The sequence below is a fragment of the Ammospiza nelsoni genome, chromosome 6 (genome assembly GCF_027579445.1).
Source record: "Ammospiza nelsoni isolate bAmmNel1 chromosome 6, bAmmNel1.pri, whole genome shotgun sequence".
NCBI lineage: Eukaryota > Metazoa > Chordata > Aves > Passeriformes > Passerellidae > Ammospiza > Ammospiza nelsoni.
Window position 1 is genome coordinate 58,113,080 of NC_080638.1, and position 22,760 is coordinate 58,135,839.

The following is a 22,760-nucleotide window of genomic DNA, read 5'->3' on the forward strand; positions in this document are numbered from 1 at the left end:
ACCACCTCTCTAGCCAGTGTTTCACCATCCTCACTGTAAAACACTTGTAGAAATCAACTCTCTTTTTGTTTAAAACCATTACTCCTTGTCCTGTCCCAACCTGTGACCAGATCTTTAATTTTCACATCCTTAATGCTGCAGCTGGGGTGGTACATCCTGCCCAGAATTTGTAGGCAGCCAACACAGCCCATATGAGAAGCTTCTTCCCAGGCAAATGTCACCTCCTTGGGAGCATTTTAATGCTTTTTAAAGCCATGGATTTAGATGTCACCACCCAACCTGTCCAAAGCAGTTGAACAGCTTGTCTGTCTTTGGTATATGTTTGCAAGGAGTGGTTTTTTTTTTGTCACAAGGGCAGTGACACCTCAGGTATTCTCTCTCCCACAAAAAGCAGTGGATTTCTTTGTGCCTCAGTTTCCCTTTTGGACACTGGGAATGATGTTACAGGTGGTTTTTTCCTCTCTACATTGTGTTCTGCAGTGTATGGGCTGTGAGGCACCTTGTGCCCAGTCACATCTCTATCCTGCAGTGCACTCAGTGCCTGCCGGATAAATATAAATTATTAGGTTTATTGTAGAAATTAATGGCTCCATTATTCCCTTGGCTACATCCACCCAACCTTATCTGGCAGCAATTTGGGAATTTTCTGCTCTGGGGGATTCCTTTGGCACATTGCTGTTAACCCCAGACATGTGGGCTCTCCGTGCCACTTCTTCCCAGATAAAATCAGGCCATGGAAAGTCTGGTGAGTAATGCCACCTTCCTCTGGGGAAGGTGAATAAAATATATTCCAGGCTATATGCTGTGCCCTCTTGGATTGTCCTGGCTCCTCTGAGGATGTATCCATTTACAGCAGCCAGGGATTTGGGCTGTAGTGCCTCTTTATTTGGAATAAATCTTGATATGCTTTGTCTTTTCTCTGCAAGTGCTGCAGGCAGGGCTGAGGTTCACAAGCTGAGGTTCACAAGCTGCAGGAAGATGAAAAGAGGCTTCCTCTTGTGAAACCTGCTTTGGTCCAACCAAGATGAGGGATGATGTTCAGGAATGGTGGCATTTCTAGGCTTAACTTGAAGACCAGACCAGCTGGTCAATGAGATTGCTTCTGGCCTTGAAATGAATTTTAATGAACAGCTGGGTATCAAAGGCACTTTAAAAATTTTTTTTTGGTAATTAATTTTGTTATTTTTTTAAAAAACATACCCACATCTCTATACTGGGAGACTGGAGCCAGTCATATTCTTATTTCCACACCACATGTAAATTCTTCATCACCATAAGCCTTTCACTTTCCCTCCCGACCCTCCCTGCCCTGGCTGCTGGACCACAGGGTGCACAGCTCATCATCTTCCTTGCCAAAATATGTTGGTAGGTGTTTTTCCTACCTGAAAAGTCCTGCAAGGTGCATGTGATGAGCATCTGGGAAAATAAACACAGCAGCACACCTCCCCAAAAGGATGCTGTCAAAATACTTTGAAATACATTTATTTTGTTAAAATAAACTATGTACAATAAATGATATTAATGTGCATTATTAATGTGCATTACAATATACAGTAATTACATGTTTAAAAGATGATAAACAAAAGAGTACAGAATTATGTGCTGTAAATAGGAAATTAATAGTGTTTACATGATTTTTAAACTATGCAGAACGCATTTGCTTAAAAACTGAATTTCCTTGGTTTGAAATTGTTTTGCTTTGAATTCTGAAGATTTGGTTAATCTTTGGAAAAAAGGCATGCCACTCAAAAGTCAGACATACTGCTTTAGTGCCCATCCTTTGGTTTCACCAACCCCATATTCCAGCAATATTGCACACAGCAACTTTTAAGAGAGAAAAATTCAGTTGCTCACATCAAGTAAGTGACTCTTTCTCCTAACCAGCTGAGACCTGACTGGTGATGAGTTAGGTTCTGATTTGTGTTGAGGTCATTGCATCTGCTTAACAAATTCAATCAGAATAACTTATTGAACTGTTAGTTTTAAATATTTCTTAAGAATTAATTTTAAGTATAACTATTAAGCATGAAAATAAAGGAATGAAATGTCCTTGTCTTTGTGTTCTTGGGGTAGCGGAGAATCTCTGTGCAGTGAAATTCTTGTATTTGTAGAAGCACATCAACATCATGACACATTGAGCTGGATTCAGTTGTCCTCACACTCCATCTCCCTGCTCCTCTATGCAGCCTTCTTTGAATCCTCCCAGTCTCAAGGTGCTGCTGAGCCCTGGGTACCCAGGTGTGACTCCACAGAGGCATCTCCCGGCCCATTCATCAGCCTCAGTCCATATTTTTTGGGGCATCATTGCCACCACACCATGTCCTGCTCTGTTGCATTTCCCAGCTGGCACCCTGGGCTTGGGTCACTTCTACTTGTGAGTGAAGAAGACTTTGCTAGTGTCTTTCCCTTCACACATAACTTTTTGTTATTGCTTATCAGGGAATTAATATTTACAGACTTGGGGGGAGTTTTGGCTCATTATCTCCATGCTGACAGGGCAGTTCAGTGCCTGCCAGGTCTGTGATGCAGTTAGAGCAGCTGCCTATTCAGGGGAAAAATACTGAGAGGGACAACATGATAGCCACACTCTGGACATGATTTACCCACAAACTACTTTGACAGACATCAGACAAAGTTTTCATGTTATCAATACAAAAAAATGTTGTGTTGGAAGATCTGGGAACTGTAGGCTGGTGACAACTGTTTACTCTGAATTCATTAACTTCCAACCAAAGTTCACCAGAGTTGGTATCAGTGAGAGCTCAAACTGATCTTCACCAAAACCACATCAAACTTGGTGTTCTGAATGGCATGAGATGAAATTAAGTGACAGCAATGAGTTTAGGGTCTTTAAGCAAAGATAACCATATGTCTTGAATATTACACTGTTAATAAAATGCAACTTTCATCTTCAGCTCAGTAGTGGTTGAACTGAGGCGTTTCAGCTCCAGCCTCCAAAGGTGACATCAGCAAAGTCTTTGGATGCCCCAACTCCTTTCAGGAGTCCTTAACCAGCAGCCAGAAGGTATAGAGGATTCTTGGACCTGGCTCAGTGTATCTGTTTGCTCAAGGCTTGGTCAGCCAAAATAAAAGGTCAGAAAAGGAGGAAACATAAAAATTCTCCAGCATTTTTCACATTAGTCATGTGGAAAACCCCATTGAAATTTTCCATTGCCTTAATGAGAATTGAAATGAAGTCAACATAGAACATCTCTGAAAATCCCACCCTCCCATTATAATTAGCAGCAGCCAAACACTGCATTATGGTCTGCACAATCTGAAAAGGGATGGGGATCCATATTTTCAAAGTTGAAGGGATTTTTCACCACTGACAGCAATTCACATGAGTTTTTGCTTGTTGCTCTGGGTTTCTGAAGTAATTTTCCTCCTTACAATGAGCTTCTGACTCTTTTTGCTGTCATGGTGTGGCTCCTGGAACTGCCCAAGAGAACAGATTTTTGTTCCCATGTTTCTGAAAGCTTTAACTGAAACAAAGAAAAGAGAATTTGAAGATTTTTTGTTGTTGCTGTTCTAGTTATGGGTGTCCCCTTAACATCTTAAAATGAAATTCAAGGTTTAGGATCAAACTGACTAACTGTGGCTCACGGCCCTGATTTTGCAGCTCTCCCCCGAAGCAGAAGTGATTCTGTTGCATTCATGACTTGGTGATTTTTGTCCTGACTTTTTGATGCAAAAATATTTCTATTCCTATTTTGTTTTGATAGGTGAAGACAGCTGAGATCACAAGCCACTACCGAAATCAGTGGGAGGCTTTTTCCTGCTTTCAGATGGTCTTTATTCAAGAGGAGGAAAATAAACATTCATAGTGGAAATTTGTCTTCATTTTTGCAAAGAGCTCAAATGTGACTAGAAGTTATCTGACGTAGGTCACGCCATGCTCACCTCCTGTCACAGCAGATGCTCCTCCAGTCCTATAGAGTTGTGAACCAACAAAATGTTCTGTTATTTCCAGATTTTCCTTTTTTAATGTAGGATAAAACAACATCACAGGTCCTCCGCAGGGAAAAAGAAAATCCTTGGAGAAAGGCATGTGCAGCCACATTCCTGCATTTTCCCTCTTTGTTTAAAAAATGGTCCCTGGGCCAACTTGAGCATGTGAATTTCTTTGTGGGAGAAGACAAATGTGCTTTTAGACAATCCTGGCCTGAGACAGATTGATGCCACTGCAAGTTATTTTTAATCCAGGTGAGGTTTCGGTGTGGTGAGTCAAGAGGAATTTGCTGTGTCACTTGGGGAAAAAAGGTACAGGAAAAGGTCAAAGGCTCAGAGCAAGGTATAAAAGCAGATGGGCAACTTTCCTACATGAATTAAAGGCAGAGATGGGCTGCCCAGGGTAGTGATTGGGTCACCATTCCTGAAGGGATTCAAAAGAACACAGGCCACCACCACTAGAGCAGCTGGCAGAGATTTTCTGGTAATTAAACTGCAAGGACAGATCACCAATGAGCCTCCCTCATGACCTGAGCAGTGCCAGTGGGATGGAATGAGACATGAACAACTTGGAGACAGTTCCTTGTGAAGAGATCCTCTTCAGTAGGAGGAGGACTGCCAAAATCTGTCCCTTTAGTAAAAGTATTTGGAATAACTTTATTTCATATTAAGATGCAATAAGTACAATATTTAATTCTTTGTCTATTTTGAATGCTTTAAAGAGAAAAAAAGATGACAAATATCAATGTCAGCTGCTGAAATGGTTGTTTTGATTTTCATACTGGACTTGGGGTGAGTTCTGTACCTACACAGGGCATATATCCAGTTGAACAAATGAGAATGGACCTGAGTGGAGTTAGAGCCTTGTTTCTGCCTTCTCCCCAACTTTTCAGAGCTCTGGGAGGCGCAGGACAAACTTTGTGAGTTTTTGTGGGACCTCCTTCAAGTCATGCTGGAAGTGGCAGGACTGTCCTGGTGTTTTCACAGGGCTCTGAAGGGCAGAGGCATCTGTAGGTGGTTTTAATGTGATAACAACTCTCTGATGAATTGAGATCTTTCTCAAATACCTCTAATCTCTCCTTGCAGGGGTTTGCATGAAAATACTTTGGGAACTCTGTTTGAAACAGCAGCTTCAGGTTAAGAACTCTGGGTAGAACAGGAAGGTTTCAGAAGAGGCCAAAGGAGATGAGTTTTACAGGATCCAGCAAGTTTTCTGTAAGTTGTGAGTGCTTTTGAAATGACAGCAGACTATTAGCAAAGGCAGCTCTGTCAGGAAAGGCTTTGACTTCAGCTGCATTTAGGGGACGTTGTCAAATAAGTTGCAGGGATGGTTCCTAACCTTTATGAATCTCCTTAACAGTGTTCCTTTTAAGGTGAAATTGGGATCTGATTTCTAGCTCATCTCACAGTGAGTAAACCCATCCCCTTTCACCTGGCAGTCCTTTATTGATTTTCTTTCCTTATTACTAATGGTGCTTGAAAAATAACTTGAAGTTTATATCTGTGGCCTTATGCCTGCACTTGCACTATGTCTGCTGTTGTGGTTTTTCTGAAAATAAGCTTTACTGCCTTTCACACACCATCTGCTGCTTTTAAAAAAGGCATTAGGTATGACTTGCCAGATAGTCAATGACTCTCCTTACATCTGCCTGCAACCCTTTCTAAAGCCTCTTGGCCTGTGCTGCCCCTGCCTCCCCCCAAAAAATAGTGTAACAGGGCAGATCCTGGAGAAGTTGCCATGTTTCATGGACAGGTGTGTGTACATAACCTAACACAAGAATGTTTATGGGACCTGCATTAAACATGGCTTTTCAAAAAACATTTGTTTTTGCTTGAAGAAAAATTAAAATAAATGAAGTGCAGAGGCCATTTCTCAGTGGATTGTAACCTCTGGTCCCTCTTTTGCAGCTCCCAGAATTCAAATTTTGGTCAAAATCAGTTTGCAAAACTTGAAATTTTACTGTCTCACAAGCTCGACATGTTCCATTTTGTAAGTGCAAAGAAACCCCTGCTTAGCTTGAATATTTTTTTGTATGTATATTAACACTTTTCTATCTGCTTCCTCTATGCAAGGATTTGTTCAGGTTGCTGCAGTTTAACACATTAGGGCAGCAGCATTTCAGCTTCTCCATCACCATATGTTTTGTAGGTTATTTCCCTCAAACCACTGCAGTTACATCAATGCTGCAACTTCTCACTTGATTTTTGATTTTACTGCTGATCCCATGCCATTCTATTAAGATTAACAATCACCCCTGGTACTCAGTGGCAGGCAAAAAAACCCAATTTAATTATTTGTGGCATTCCCTGCTGCATGCCAGGGTGCTCCATTTCACTTTTCTGGTGTGCTGGTTATGTTAGGATGAGCTCAGCTGTCACTCTGGATTTTCTATTTCCTCTATTTCCACGTTTTTTGAAGCTCTAAGAAAACCAGGCAGCTTCAACCTGAGCCCTTGCATTGTGCTTCAGCTAAACCAGACTTCACCTTCTTCCACCAGAGACTCATACATCACTCTCCAGCAACCTACATGAGCTAAACCAATCATCCTAATTAATTTCCACTGAAGTGAAAGGCAGCACTGTGCAGATATAATTTCCCTGAAATCTGTTCAAGGCCTTTTTGTTGTTGTTGTTTCACTGGACTTCTAGTCATGTTGTAAGCCTAAATATTAATTTATTTAATCCATACCTAGTTCTCCTCATACTCTATTTTTACACATTATAGTTCAGCTGATAGACAGTGTCCTGTTGAGGTGAACACTCACTGCTCTGCCTGGGGATGGACACAAACTCTGTGGCATGGCATGAGCTGGGATTTAGCAGCCAGGGCCTCTGAAGTATTAAAACCAAACAGAAAATATGCACAAAAAAGTCACCAGCAATGGGGGGAACTTGTCTGTCTCAGGTATGGCTCAACTGCGTTTTCATCCATGTTTCTGTGCAAGGGGAAAGGGATGGTGAGTGGAAGCCACTGGGTAAAAAAAGAGCAAAGCATTTGCCTCGAGTCTGATGGCTTTGGTCAGAGAGAAGAGTTGATTTCTACCTGGAAATGTTTTGGGGTGTCAGAGCTGGTTTCTGTGGCTGTCCATGGTAAACTGGGGTTGGAATGAGATGATCTTTAAGGTCCTTTCCAACACAAAGCATCCTACAATTGTAGGAAATGGAATTAGTGCTGAGGGAGGAGCTCAGATCCATGAGCCAGGTCCTGATGCAGGACTGGGCACTGCACCAGCCTTGGTCCCTTCCACGTGCCCTGGCTGCTGCTCCCACGTCCTGCTGCTGTCACTGTGGCCAGCACCAGCTCTGGAGTTGCCTGGTTTGTCTGGTTGCAGGTGTGTTCTCAGCCAGGACACCATGCTCCCCAAGGGGAGAGGGCTGCCAGTCTCTGGGATGGGGAGCAGAGGGGAGCAGGGCCCGTGTCCCCAGCCTGGGACATTTGTCCCACTGCTGTCACTTGTTCCCTCCTGGCACTCCTGGACACGCGGGCTACAGACACAGCTTCTGCAAGGAGTTACATCTTCAAATCTGTGCGTGCTGGTGCTGGGATTTCCTGCTTGGGGAATGAAATCCAGGACAAGGCAGACTTGTGGCACTGCCAGGGTACCCAGAGGCAGCTGCAGGTAACAAGGACACCCTTGAGTTCATCTCTGAGTGTCTGTGTGCTGCGATGTGCAAAGCTGCAGGGTCCTGGGAGAGCCTTTAGTCACAAGGCACAATTTCCCCAGCAGCAAGGGGAGGTCACAGGAGCTTCCTTTCCCCATGGGCTGGGTTTTCCATCTCCATGCTGGTGGCTGCACCTGCCACTTGTGGAAAAGTCCCCTCCTGAGGACTGCAGCCACACTGTGGAACAGAACTCTCTGTAAAAGTGGAGAAATGGGAGCAGACAGAGAAGAAATGAATGGGAGGAGGGAGGCTACAAAAAGTCAACAAGTTCACAACTTCACTTTGATGAGGTTTTTTACAGAAATACTTCATAAAAAAAGGATAATTTTAAGGCAATTGGATCACCTCAAAGCACTTAAAGTTGGTGTGACCTTTGGCTTTATTCTTTTTTTTTTTTCCTATTCTTGGCTGTTGGGTGAGATGTAGAAATCCAGCTGATCTGTAAGGTAAATTCTCAGTTGCCATGGCAATGTGTCTCCTTCTTGTTCTCAGTTGGAAGATAGATTGTTCCATGCTGCTATTTCATGTCTAGGGCAACATTCTTTGGTGGCAGAATTTCTTTGTTTCAATACATTAATGCTACAACTCTGTACTTCCTTTCCCAGCTTAAGGAAACATGGCTCAGCCTCAACATTCTTCTGTAAAAAATACAGTTATTTGCAATTTTTTTTTAGTTGTAAGAACATTCCTTGAGTCTGGAGGTAAATGTTGATCCATTTTGATAGCTTGGGTGCAGCAACATCCTGATGCTCTGAAGTTTCACCATTAAGTGAAAATAAACTTGAATCACTCCACCTTTGCTTCCATGTGGTTTGAACAAACTGAAGTATCTCCTGAACTAGCAAGTCTTATAAAAGAAAAGCAATTTTACAGTACATCCTACCTATAGTGTATATCTTACATATTAGATTTCTACAGATCTCCATGTGCTTTCAGTCAATTCAGATCCAATTCCTAAGGATTGCAAATTCCTAATTTTGATAAATTCTTACTTAAGGCCACAAAAGGAGTTTCTCCTGTTTCTTTTGCTGTCTTTAGCTCTTTGTTTTGTCACAAGCCACCTTCACCTTATTCCTAAGGTGGGGAGCCAAGCAGGCATCCTGGTTTCTGTTGGTGCAGTCTGCAGCAGTGGGAGCAGGCTGCCAAACAGCTCTGGAGGGTTAGGAAAGCACAGAGACAGGAGTTGGCCAAGGGTGATACAGCTTGGAGGTGTCACAGCATGGAGAGCTCCTATATTTGGGTAAGAAGGACCCTTTTCTGGTCATGCTCCCCGTTTCAGTTGTGTGTGACCTTCATTGCCTTTCTAACCTGCTTGGTTTCACTGAACTCAGCTGGCTCTGCCTCCCAGGGGACGTCACACAAGGGTGCAGCACCTGTGGCACTTTGCACAGCGCTTCTTCTTCTTCTTGGGGTGGAAAATGGTCATGATTGCCTCGTCAAAGACAGTCTTAAGGCCTTTCTGTGTGAGTGCTGAGCACTCCAGATAGCACTGGGCTCCGATCTGAAAGAGAGGAGGGAAAATAAGAGTCAGTAACCATTGTTGGGAGACACAGAGTGATGCTGTTCCAGCATCTTCCTGCATTTAGAAAGGAGTGAGGCAATTTCTCTGTTTGTATCTGGCTGTATCTGGGGTGAAGGGACAGGCTCATGTGGTCATCCTGAGGAATCAGCATCAACACGAGTATCTCACCATATGGGGGGTGAATGGCGGCAGGAATTCCCTGCACAACCCTCCAGAGAGAGGGGCTGGACCCATGTTTGAGGGCTGGACCAGGAGCTTGGCCTCCTGCCTGTGCAGCTGGGGAGGCTTCTGAGGAAATGCTGGCTTGGAGTTGAACCCCTCACACACTTGGCTCTGCCCCCCTGAACTGTCACTCTTGTGTCCTGCCTCCCTCAGTCCCAGGGAGCTGCTACCTGGGGAGGGCTTCCAGTTGGTTTCTGGGAATGGGGAAGCATCATTTTGAGATAGGAGTCTCCTGGGTGTGCTGGCATGACACAAACACCCACAGAGGCCTAGGAAAGCAGCCTCAGCTTATTCAGCAACCTTGTGGCTTATTAAGCTTGTTCTGCTCATGGATGCTCTGATTTTGAGGGCCAGGGACAGTAATAGCACCTGTAGCATGAAAGGGGACAATGCCAGGATATAGAATCCTGCACCCCCGAGCTTGGGGAGTGATTCTGACCCCCTGCATTTCCAGGAGAAATGTACAATCCCACAGAAACTTTGGGAGCACCTTCTCTGCTGCCTGCAGTGCCATGGATACGTGGGAATCCAGCTGTCTGTGCTTCTGTAAGGGGTAGGGAGGAGTTTGACAGGATGTGGCTTGACTGCAGAGAGGGGTTTGCCACATGTATCTCCTGGCAGAACCCTGAGTGAGAAACACTTGACTTAGATAAAACAGGCAGTAAAATCTGTTTTGGTGCCCATTTGCCGCCTGCTGTCCTGTGTTCCTCACATGGAACCTTGAGGAACAAAGATTTTCTTAGAGCTTGGTCATGGCACCTGCCAGAGATCAGAAGTGTTTGGACCATTCTCTCTGACACATGGTGGGATTTTTGGTGTTGTCATGTGCATGCCCAGGAGCTGGACTCATTGACCCTTTTGGGTCCTTCCCACTCAGGATATTCTACGTTCCAGCTGACACTGCAGCAGAAGCTCAGGGGTCACAAGGTGTGCCTGGGCCCAGCCTGTTTGAACAGAGGCTCCAATCTCTGTCTGGGGCCAAGGGGCTTTGGGGGAGCCTTGAGGAAAGAAACCCAGAGGAAAGCTGGGATCAGTCAGCCTCATTGGCATCAGAAGAAGCTGTTCTACCTCCTTTGCCAGCTTCACTCCGTGCTCATAGGTGAGTGGTTTCTCCTTCATGTAAAGCAGCCGCGCCAAAGTTTTGGGATCATCCCGGAGGTCAATCTAAGGCAAAATACACAAAATTTGGGCTGTGATTCTTCAGGCAGACACTCATGGCTTTACATCAGGGCATCTGTATCACTCCTCAACTCAGGTGATACTTCAGAAATGAATTGCACATTTACTTACCTTTTATTTTTCTTTCAGTTTACCATGAATTAACTCTCCTTTGCAGGTTGTTGGGCCACAGCTCAGATGGGAGTGGTACAGGAAAGAACCCCACTGGTCAGGGAAGCTGCTGCAACCCTGCACTGCATCACCCAAACCCCACCCTGACAGACAGACTGACACAGCTCACTCTGGCTTGAAACAAAATCCTTTGTTTCCACGGAAAACATCAAAGTGAAGTATTCTGGCATTTCAAACCTGTCCATTTTCAGACTGTGTGATTCAAAGGATAATGCTTTTATTTTTAAATGGGTGTTTTAGATTATTCCAGTGTAGTGTAGAAAACAATTTTTTTAATTATTTGCCTTTCCTGTGGCATGAAGACTTTGGTTTTGGCCAGTATTTGATCTGTTTCTCGAATTTGACTTAGGTTACTCTCCAGTGCTCTGACATTTTCTATGTGGTTGAATCCCTACCCTCACAATCTCTATCCACTCTGTCTTGGTAACAAACCCATATTTAATGCATTTTTATTTGATTCACAGATTAATAGATTTTAAGGCCAAAATAAAGGGGTTTGATCATTCACTCTGACAATCACTGTAACACAAGCAGGATGGTGAGTCACCAGTTGTAATGTTGATACAAAAGCATGAAGGGAGGCTACTTCCTTCCCATGTCATCTGGCTGGTTACTCCCATTCTTAAAATTTAGTTTGAAGTTTAGCTTCAGCTTCTAGCCACAAACTTTGATGGTTTTTTTCCTCCTCATCAGAGACCTGTATGAAAACTTTTCTCCCTATAGGTATTTATGACACATTAATATATATTTGAATAAAAATATGGGATGAGCTTTGCCAGTCCGGACACCTGCACATTGGATTCCTTTCCCAGTCCCTGAAATTTCCTCTAATGGGAAAATCTGGCTGAATTTCCTATGAGTTCAATAGGAAACCTTTCCAGATGCTCAGGAGAGGCTTTACCTGTGTTCCTATGAGGACATAAGGCACGTTGGGCATGCAGACTTTCAGCTCAGGCACCCACTCCTCCTGCACGTTGTGGTAGGAGGCAGGATTCACCACGGAGAAGCAGATCAGGAACACGTCTGTGTTGGGGTAGGACAGGGGTCTCAGCTGGTTGTAATCCTCCTGCCAGGGGACAACAGCAAGAGTGTCACTGTGATGGCGTTCACAGGGGTCTTAGGATGAGGGAAGAAACAAGGATCTGACTCCATGTTTCGCAAGGCTTGATTTATTATTTTATGATATATATTATATTAAAACTATACTAAAAGAATAGAAGAAAAGGTTTCATCAGAAGGCTGGCTAAGAATAGAATAGGAAAGAATGAAAACAAAGGTTTGTGGCTCGGGGCTCTCTGTCCAAGCCAGCTGGCTGTGATTGGCCATTAATTAGAAACAACCAACATGAGACCAATCCCAGATGCACCTGTTGCATTCCACAGCAGCAGATAATCATTGTTTACATTTTGTTCCTGAGGCCTCTCAGCTTCTCAGGAGGAAAAATCCTAAGGAAAGGATTTTCCATAAAAGAAGTCTGTGACAGTCACAAGGAGGGGATGACTGCAAGGGGAGGTGTCACGTTGGGTTTGATGAAGGGGTCAGCACTGTCCATACTCATTCACACTTCCCAAGCTCCAGGTGGCTGCTGGAAGGAGGGTGGGAACCACCCTGCAGTGAACAAGGGTGCTGATTTATCAGCATTTTACCAAAAAGAGCTGAAAGATGCCACCTCTCTGGGAGCTGTTCAAAGCTGGATGGGGCTGTGAGCAAGCTGGTCTAGTGAAAAGTGTCCCTATCCCTGGTGAGGTGTCTGTGTGTAATTAGATAATTTTGATGGTCCCTTCCACCTCAGTCATGCTGTGATTGTGTGAACAAGTCTTGTTTGTGTTGTCTGTGGAGATGTTGGTGCAGAAGGTGATGCTGAACAGTCCTGCAGGGTGCACAGCAGTGTGCCAGCCAGCACAAGACATCCTGAAATCAAAAAGCAGATCAAATCCAGCCTGCAGTACCTGGGTACTCACTGTGGGTGATTTAGTGTTTCCACAGGCCATGCATGGTGGAAGGAGATGCTTTCTCCATAGTGGTGAAGAAAGTGAATTTTCAGACACTCGAATCACAGCTGTGCTATGTCCTGAGCTGGCTTTGATAGCTGAGTTTCAGGGAAGAATTTGGGTCTGTTTTCAGGCTTGAGAAACTGAGAGCAAGCAGAGGTTTTGCAAGCAATGTGAAAGGGACAGCCTGGCTCTGTCTGACTGTGGGAGCATTTGTAGCTGTGTCTGGTGGGTACTGTTCAATGAAACCTCTTAGAAAACTCCAGTGCAATGAAACAGATGCTTTTTAGAGAGGATACATCTGCTCCAAAGGCTTTTTTAGGGGTTCCAGAATTAAAAAAGGGGAAAGGAACACAAAGTTGGAGTGTGGGAAACAATAATACATGCTGCTGTCAAGCCTGACTGCAATGTAGATCTGCAGTTTATAGCTTCTGCATTCTGGACAAGTCTCAAATCTCTGCAGTCTGGTTGATTTGGGTTATAACTGTGTGAAAGCTCAGCTGGTGTGATTTGCTTTGCAGATACAGACTAGTTAATAAAAGGAAATAAGGTTAATAAAAGGGGGAAAAAAGACACCTGGGTGCTGTTTCTCAGACTTGAGAACATTTATTTTAGGCAGAGAAAACCCACATTAGGGGCAGGAACAATGCAAGCTGCTGCCTGTCCTGCAGGATAAAGTGATGCAGGGCTGTATCAGTGTGTGTCAGAATAGATGATGTTTTAGTGCAGCCTGATTTCTGCCTTGCTTTGATTGGGTCAGCTAATGAGAGGACTTAATTGTGAAATGAGACTGGCAAATCACCTTTCTGAAGTCTCTTTTTCACTGACTGTACAGTAATAAATTAACCCAGACTCCTTCTGGATCAACACTACTTTCCAAAATATACCAATGAATTACTCAAAACCAGTTTGCACCAACTGTTTCTAAAAAAATCCCCCAAAATTTAATTATTTATTCTGAAAGGAAGCATGAGCCCAAATTTAGCTCTGTGTCAGGAAAGAAAAGTTTAAAAAAGCATCCTGAAACACAAACAAAATGTTTTGTTTTGTCTAACTGGATGTTTATTGTCCCAAACCTATTTTGACAGGAAGAATAAATTCTCATTTACTTCCACCAGCCCTCACAGCCACAGTATTTGGGATAAAATCAGAGTATTTTTCAAGTGGCATAACTGTGTCTTTACAGTGGCATAGAAAGATCTGAAGAAGGATTTACAGGAGGAAGTGTTTGGATGCATCACCTCCCAGGAAAGTGGATTAGGAATGGAAGTGGATTCAAGGAATAGCAGGGAAAAAAACCTCTCAGAGATGTTTGTGGTGTTTGTGGGGTTTGTGCACCAGCGATGCAGCTCATGGAGAAGCAAAGTCAGTGACAGGAGATTTATCCAAGGCTCTGGAGGTGGCAGCCAGCCCCCAGCAGAGGTTAATAGAGACAAAGTGGATGCCAAGCTGATGGGATCAGAGGAGAAATTGCATTGTAGGGACAGTTTTATGTGGATGCTGTGGGTTAGGAAAGCCCGGCCTGATTATGGGACATTGTTTGAAGGCAGAACGTGAAACCTGAGGTTGATTGTGGCACAGCCACTACGGGCTGATACCAGCAAAGATAATTTCTGTGCTTTGGGTTTGGCTCCTAAACCAGCCACGTGGTGGCAGCAAGCCTCAAGGAATCCTCATGCAGGAGTTTTGGGAAGAAATTTGCTAAATATAGCTATTTTCAATATTCCAGACGTGCATATTTAGAGGGGCTGGGACTTACTGTACCATTAAAACTGCAGATTAAAACCATGAGCACTCTGCTTGGCTGTGACAGCTCCAGGAGCCTGCATTTAATTTCATTTTCCTGTTCCTTCCGAATCCCGAGAAAATCCTTTTTCAGGAAGAGCATTCCTGATTTGAGCTATCAGCACAGAGCATTATATAAGTTGTAAGCAGGGACAGCCCTGCATCTCATAGCAGAGGTCTCACCTCCCACCAGGGCACATGGGATTTTTCACAGACAGGTTAAAACACAAATATCATGGATAAGAGTTGATCTGGGCTCCGGAACATGAACAGGATCCTCCAAACCACATCAGACAAGGATCCCTTCTCTGTAGCTGTCTTTCAGAGGAAGGCCTAATGGCCTTGCAAAAAATAAAATAAAATAACATAAAATAAAAAATAAAATAAGATAAAATAAAATAAAATAAAATAAAATAAAATAAAATAAAATAAAATAAAATAAAATAAAATAAAATAAAATAAAATAAACCTTGACATGGACCTTTAGAAAAGACAGCCCTACTGGGTAATTTTTCATTCTGAGATGGTCAATCTCACAAAAAATGTAAAAAAGGGGCTGAATATTTCCATGGGTATGTGGCCCATCCAGGGAGGAGTGCTGCAGCAAGTGACAGTAATGTTTGGGAAGGGACTTGAGTCCTTGTCGGCTTAGGCTGTGGCTGATCAATAATGTATTTTTATCTATTTATTTTCCCGGCTCATGCTTGCATTGTGCTGCCTGCTAATTAGGGAGCTCAAGGCTTCCCAGTTAACATTGCCTGGCCACTGGTTTGGCCTGGAAATGCCAGACCTGGCCCTGCTGAGTTGTTTGCCTGTGACTTGCCAGAACCAAGATCAGTTGGTGCTGCTCCCTCCCCTCCACCTTGGCCATCAGCTCAGCAGTGTTTGTGCCCCAAAAATGCAGCAGAGTTGGCTTTTTTTTGTTGTTTTTATGTTGTTACTGTGCTGATCTCTTGTACACTCTGCTAAAGCATTTTGCACCTAAGTCCAGCCCAGCAAAGAGACCACAGTTTTTTCCTCCTAGGACCATTTGTGCCAGGGATACAGAAAGCCAGATACCTCAAATCTGGGGTCTGTGCCAGCTCTCCCTTCAGGCTGACAGAGGGTCCTGCTGCAGGAGTACATTTTTAAATTGTTATTTCATTAGCATATGTTTTATAGCATCGCAGTGTCAAGGGCTATTTCTGGCTATGACTTCACACTGATGCCTTTGGAAAGCCACACAGCACAAGGAGAAGGAGGGAGGAAACAACCCAGATGATCTGTTGTTATAACTGGAGCATGTGGGAAGCATCATCCCTGCAGCCTCCACGGGGACAATCCAGTCATCAGGGGCTGATTCACGCTCTGGGCTCTGCCTGGAGAGCCACGTCCTCTGGAGCAGGGTCTGGAAGGGACCTGGGCTTGGGGAGCTGCAGAAAGGCTTTGGAGGCAGGTGGGGAACTGCCTAGTGTGAAGCAAAATGCTGAGGAATGGATGGAGGGGTGAGGCTTGTCAAAGAGACAGCTGAGTGTTCCTTCTGGCTCAGGAGGACAAATGAGTGAGAGGAGGTGTTGCTGTGGAAATGGGTGGCAGGTGGAACTTTCAGCCCTAAAAAACAAGCAGGAATATTAAGGCACGGGGTGAAAACTGACTGGGAACTGAATATAACTCCAGTCTGGCTTGCAAAGGCTTGCAGGGCTGATGGATCATGGCACAGGCTCTGAGCTCAGAGTTTGTGAACACAGAATAAAAGACTGAACAGGATTTGGACATGGGGCAAGGGCTTGGGTCATATTTTGGGATTGGTTTTTGGATCATCAGTTTTCACCATGTGGATAGGAAAGATGTGTGGTCTGTAAGGGCCACCAAAGCAGCTAAGTCTGATGCTGCCTACAGAGACATGATAAGAATAAAACTAAAGAAAGTGAAACCCAAAGCATCAAAGCCCCAGTTCTGCTGAGTGCAGGTTTTTCTGGAAGTGACATTCTGTTCTGGTGTGGGTTTTTTGATCTCTCTGCACAGTGCTGCAAAGTATATTCTGCCTGAAGTGGCCTTTTGCAGACAGCAGGGTCTCCTTCTGCACTGTTTGTGCCTTTTGTAGCAGTCAGTCATGGCCAAAACCAGCACAGCCAAGAAGGTGCTGCTTTCCTGGTGGAAGCAAAGCCCTGCATCCAGGGCTGCTGGAACCCAGAGGGAGTGAAGCAAATTCCCAAATTTGCTTTCTCTCCTGCTGGCTTCAGTGTCAGCTGTGACTGGAGGAGCTGGTGGATGTGGGTTACAACATTCCCAGTCTATGAGGAACCTGGAGCCTCCTCCCTCTGCTCTCAGCAGATGATTTTTTGCAAGGTTTCTGTGCAGACTATGTCCCTTTCTTTATTTTGTCATTCACTGGCATTTGGAGTCAGGAGAGGGAAATTTCACCACAAAAAATGTGTATTTTACTCTGTACTTCCTTATGCTGGCAGAGCAAAGCAGTGAGAAATAATTTCTCCTTCTCTCCAGGGGGTGAAATTATTCTGCAAGCTTTGAGTGCAATCACACCATAGCAGAGTGTGGACAGTGGAAACAGCAAAAGAATTCAAAATGTAACTAAGCATGGGATTCAGACTCTCTTGTAATGGACACACTTGTCCTGGGAGAAGAATGTTGGGATGTTGGGGTGGATGCAAATCTGGCTGGGTTACCACTTAAAAAGTCAACTGGTGGTAACTGATAGACTGGTGCTGAATTATAGCAGTTTTCTGATCTTGAAAATGGGAATTATTCTCTGTATCTTCAATGCCACCATGTGGTAAAGGTAAGAAAACACTGATTACACAAAGCATGGTATTTGCAGTAGGAAGGTGGGTATATGGGGGGTTGCACAGCCTCAACAAACTTTTTTTTTTTGATTAGGCAAAACAAAATCTCAGGGATGAATGTATTTGTGTGTGTTTTACTGCTGAAACAGAATGAAAATGAAAGGGTCAGCAGTTCAACCATTACAACTCAAACCTGATTGCTATTATTTGTGAAAAAAAAACCCCAACAAACTCCACAAACATTACCAACAACAAACCCCAGTGTATGACAGTAACAAACAAACCATGGGGAAGGAAAATGATAAATGTTTTGCAGTTCTTTACCTGCCCTGCAGTGTCATAAAGCCCCAGCAAGTGTTGTTGTCCTCCCACAGTCACGGTTACTGGCAGAGAGAAACAAGAAATGTTATTTATGCACAGGCCAGTGGCCTCATTTTGATGTGTTTTAATCCCAAAATGCCAACAGACACATTAGCAGGCGTCCTCAACTGGGCATCCTGAACCCAGCACGTCTATCCAACCCAAACTGAATCACAACAAAAGCAAATCCTTTATGCCAAGATCTTATTTCTGTACAAACAGCCCAGGGTGATGAGCTGCACACACTGCTGCCATCAGGGTCCAGAGACAGGGGGACATTTGCCTGTCCCTGCAGACACCAAATGAACACCCTGGACTTGAAAGCATAGGATTCCTGCCTCCCCACCATGGGCTTTGGGGTGGGTTGGTCATGGATCATTGGGAGGATTTTTTATTATTTTATTCCTTCCAGGCTGTGGAATGATGAAGCATTCAGCAGTGGCTGGTGTTTGGTGGGTCTCACTGGAGGTGCAGCTGTCCTGCCCTGTGCCATCTCAGGTGCAGTGGCACTGTTTAGTACCTGGGGCTGTGTGGTGGCTGATTTGAAGGACAGGAAAGAAGAGGAGCTGGAATATTTTCAGGGATGTTGACCACATTCTGTGGCAAATGAAGGAAAGCTTAGTTTGTTGCTCACATCCAGCATATTTACTCCTTTAGCAGAAATCACTATGAACTTCATTTTGAGCCCACTGACAAATTTTGACATTGACAAAAATGTTTTCTCATTGCCCCATTATAAGCTGATTCCTGTAACCAGTGTTATTTCTTATACAGGACATGATCTGGGTTAATGACATTTAGTTAACCAGTTAATCTGCTTAAATCATTACTACTCAACTGGAAAGGAAGGGGGGCAGTCCAGTTCCACCCATTAGTCAACAGGAAGCCTTCAAACATTTGTCAGGAAAGTTGCTTAAAATAATTATATTGTTGCAGCATATGGACTATTAATTTTTTTAAACATGAGGGCAAGTGGCAGAACATAGGAATGAACATAAAGCTTTGTCAGGAATGGGGGAAGAGGCTCAGACTGGTGCCCATCAGGTGATCACAACTTGTAATTAATGAGGGCTGGGTATGAGTAATGGTTATTTTGGACAATAAAAAAAAAGACGCTTGAAAACATCATGCATCATCTTGCTGATTTTTTTTTTTGTTTGTTTTGTGATAAAATTTGTAGCAGAAAAGCAGCTACAAATTTATGGAATTTAATAGCTCCTGCACTGGGGAACAATGTCCTGTTTGAGATCTCTTGGACTGAGAGTCTCTGCCAGTGTGACTGGACAGGCTGACTATTCAGCAGCTTTATTTGCTTGCAGAGACACAGCAGTGTTGTCAGCACATAAAGAGAGCAAACCTGACATCCTGGAAGTACAAAGGCTCGGTGGGGACCAGACTTGCTGATGAGAGCAGGATGGGCTGCACTGTGCACTGCAGGGGCTGCCTTGGGATGTGCACTCAGGAGGAGGTGGGGAAGGGGAGGGAGCTCCCTCTGCTCATCTCAGCCTGCACTCTGCAGCTCCCATGGACACTGGGCATGGATGCCCAAGGTGGGAAAGAAGTACAAGAGTGGGGACATGGTCACCCCAACACAGACAGGAGACAGTCCGGATGCCCCATCCTCTTCCTTCAACCTGACTTGAATGAAATAATTTAAAATAATCCTCCCTGGTGCCGTGGCTTTCAACTTCTTGTGGTGTAGGGAATCCCAGAATGCCCAGCAGGGGTATGAACTGTGTAAGTTACTGGCAACACTCCTGCTTTTCTTAGCTGCCTTCTCAGAAGGAGTGGGGTTACAGGTGTCAGCGCAGCTCACCGGAGGCAGTGGGAAATTTGCTTTTTTTTCCCCAACTTGCAACCTTGACAAGCCTCCAATCCGCCCTTGTGCCAAGAAATGCAGGAGCCAGACCTGCTCTGGAGGTTTTACTCTGCTCGAGGACCAGCTGTGAAGATGTACCCTTCAGCTGAAGGCAGCATTCCAGCTGCAGTGCACAGCTGGCCGAGGTGGTGTTTGGGAGCACACGCGGTCTCTGGGGCTGTGAACAGCAGTTCCCTGTCAGTCCTTGTGGAATGTGCAGGGAGCCTGCAGAGCTCCTCCAAAGCAGGATGCTCTCAGGACAGCTGTGAGGCACATGGAGGTGCAGATTGTGACCGTGTTCACAGCGGTCTGAGGACGAGGGAAGAGATGAGGATCTGACTCCATGTTTCAGAAGGCTTGATTTATTATTTTATGATATATGTTGTATTAAAACTATACTAAAAGAATAGAAGAAAGGATTTCCTCAGAAGGCTAGCTAAGAATAGAAAAGCAAAGAATGATAACAAAGGCTTGTGGCTCAGACTCTCTGTCCAAGCCAGCTGACTGTGATTGGCCATTAATTACAAACATTCAACATGAGACCAATCACAGGTCCACCTGTTGCATTCCACAGCAGCAGATAACCATTGTTTACATTTTGTTCCTGAGGCCTCTCAGCCTCTCAGGAGGAAAAATCCTAAGGAAAGGATTTTTTCATAAAAGATGTCTGTGACAGTGCAGATCAGCCTGAATCTGAAGAGCCGTGTGGCACACATCAGTGCTGACAGGGTTATCCAGCTCTGCTTCTCCTGCTGGCTCACCCTGAGCACTGGCAGATTGGGCTGGGTCCTGCTTGCAAAGACATCTTAAAAGTCTTAAAAAGCTTTAAGCTTAAAAAGCTTAAAAGCTGAAATTTACTCTGCTGTGAAGCTTTGCTGGCCCATCTCTTTCTTGGTGGCATCTGACTGAGAGAGCTGCACTGGCAAAAAGCCCTGGTGCAGATACAAATTGCTGGCGTGTTCCAGTAATTAATATGGTTTGGAGATAAGCTGTTTGGATGGAGGATCAGTCCACCTTGAGTGTGCTGTGCTCTGCCAGAAGGATTTAACTCCTAGACTCTTATCTGTGCTTTGTGGCCCATGAAGTCACGGTGGATGTTTTGCAGCAGGTCTGTGGAGCCACACACTGAGCAGTGATTGATGGCTTGTGCAGTTCAGTTTGGCTCCTGGTCACCTCTGGGAAATGCTGAGGGGGAATAAAGAGATTGGTGGTGTCCTACCATTACTCTTCCCCCACACAAGGGATAAGAATTGCAAGGGCTCTTGGAAAAAATACATCCTGAGTCTATCCAGCTTGCATATCACATTTAATTCTGCTTCTACGTCTTGTCCCTTATGTGTCCTGCTGTGAATTTCTGCATGACACCAGTGCTATATTTTTACTTTTTCTCTCTTTCTTTTTCTCTCTGTTTCTCTCCTTTTTACTTTTTTCCTTTTTTTCCCCCTCCCCTGCTTTTTCTTTTGCCCATCAAACTTTTAATTTTCTTTCTTCTTGTCTATTGTTCTAGCCTCTCTCATCATCAGAGGATATTATTCCTGCCCACATCACCTCTGAATTTGCAGCTACCACCCCAGCAGAACCTCAAGTGTTGTCCTTGGATTCCTGGCTCTGAATGCAGTGGGGACCAAATGGCTCCCACTGGCAAACCAAATGATCCCTGGCTCTTGAAACAGTGATGTCCAGATTAATGTATTGGTGCTAAAATTTCCACCACACTTTCAAGCAGGCAAAACAGATGTAAAAATAAATCGCTTTTGCCTGTGAAATAAATAGCTTTTGCCTGTGAAAACTTCATGGTGTTTTTTATACCACAAGTTTATCAGTCTGCCTCTGTCAGGCAAAAGTCCATTCAGAGTATCCACTTGGTGGGTCATATTTATGAGCTGAGATTGCCCTGCTAGATTTGTAGGCCTTACTTTTGGCTTTATTCCAGTTTACTCTTACTTACCCTGTTATTATCTTTTCCTGTTCTCTCCGTGGACAGGCCTATGGGAAGCCAATGAGGAATTCCTTCCCAGCCACTGGGGTAATGCAGGTTCCTTTATGGGATTGTGAACTCGACTTTATGAGCAGTCTTGGAGTAACAAGACAAATATGAACTCTCCTTGTCATTTACTGACTGTGTTGATGTATTGATTAAGCACTGAAACGACCTGGCCTTTAACACTGAGTGCAGTAGAGACTGCAGTAAAATGAGGCTGAATATTTGCACAGTCCTGGCCCTCCTTTCTCTCCAGTCTGGGTTGCACCAGATGATGCAGCAGGGCAGATGCTCCCCTCCCTTCACTAGGTGATTTTAACCAAGTGCAGAATGTGTAAAACACTGCTTTAAAAATGATTGCTAGGTCATAAATTAGCTGGGTATTGCTTACTAGAGTTTGAATAGCTATTTTGGGTCACTTCCAAGGCTTTCTTGCAGGTCTATGTGTCTGGGGTTCTGCTAATGGGCCTCAACAGAGAGCTTGGCCACCACAGCAGAAGGACAAGGTGTGGATGGGAATATTGTGTGGGAAGGACCTGGTGTGGACCATTGTGTATGGACCATGAACAGGTCTGAGCTGGGAGCTGTTTTTAAATCCATGCTTAGTTTGTGTTTCTGGGGACAATGTGACAATTTCCATAGATGTTCTCAATGCCCAGATTGCCCCAGATCCACCTGTCCGTGGCCAATCTTTGCCCAACCCTTCTCCCACTGTACTTTGGTAACTTTTTGGGGCTGAATTGCACCCATGGAAGAGCTCTTCAGCCAGACAGCAGCATTGTTCACTGCACTGACAGGAATAGGACATAAATTGTCTGCTGAACTCTCAGAACACCTTCAGTTTGATTAATGGAGCAAAGCAACACATAAATCTCTGTATGACACTGAGCTCGGATGCAATATCCCAGCCTCACTTAGCTGTGGCACGGGAGAGTGGATTTGCACATCAGGGGGAATTTTCCATGCCAGTGAAGAAGTGCTTGCAGAACCCAAAGACTGTGAAACCCCCAGCCAGAAAACACACAGGAGCCAAGCAGTGTCTAATGTGACATGAGATGGGAAAAGTAATCTATTTATTCCAGTGCCTTCCTGCTAACAAATTAAGGTCCAGCTGCTTCAGAGAAAGAAGCCAGGAGCCTGTGAGCAAGCGGGGATGGCAGCACCTGCCTGGGTGGAAAGACTTTCTCATGGTTTTGGGCAAATTAAACTGCTTCAAGCCTCAGACTTTCACAAGGGCCATCTTCAGCCCTAGGTAGCAAGCTCTGAATATTAATTTGTGCATTTGACTGGTCAC

At 44.4% G+C, this 22,760-nt stretch overlaps 1 protein-coding gene across 1 annotated transcript in view; it reads right to left on the minus strand.

The window, feature by feature from the left end:
- Positions 1-1,466: 1,466 nt before the first annotated feature.
- The window catches only part of RHOJ (ras homolog family member J), a 62,601-nt gene continuing 41,307 nt past the window's right edge, over positions 1,467-22,760 (minus strand). The window contains exons 2-5 of the mRNA XM_059474271.1: positions 17,592-17,650; positions 11,610-11,774; positions 10,427-10,522; positions 1,467-9,115 (exon numbers count right to left, since the gene is read on the minus strand). Coding sequence (XP_059330254.1) covers positions 8,969-9,115; positions 10,427-10,522; positions 11,610-11,774; positions 17,592-17,650 — 467 coding nt within the window. The 3' untranslated portion in view covers positions 1,467-8,968. The remainder of the gene's footprint in view (positions 9,116-10,426; positions 10,523-11,609; positions 11,775-17,591; positions 17,651-22,760) is intronic.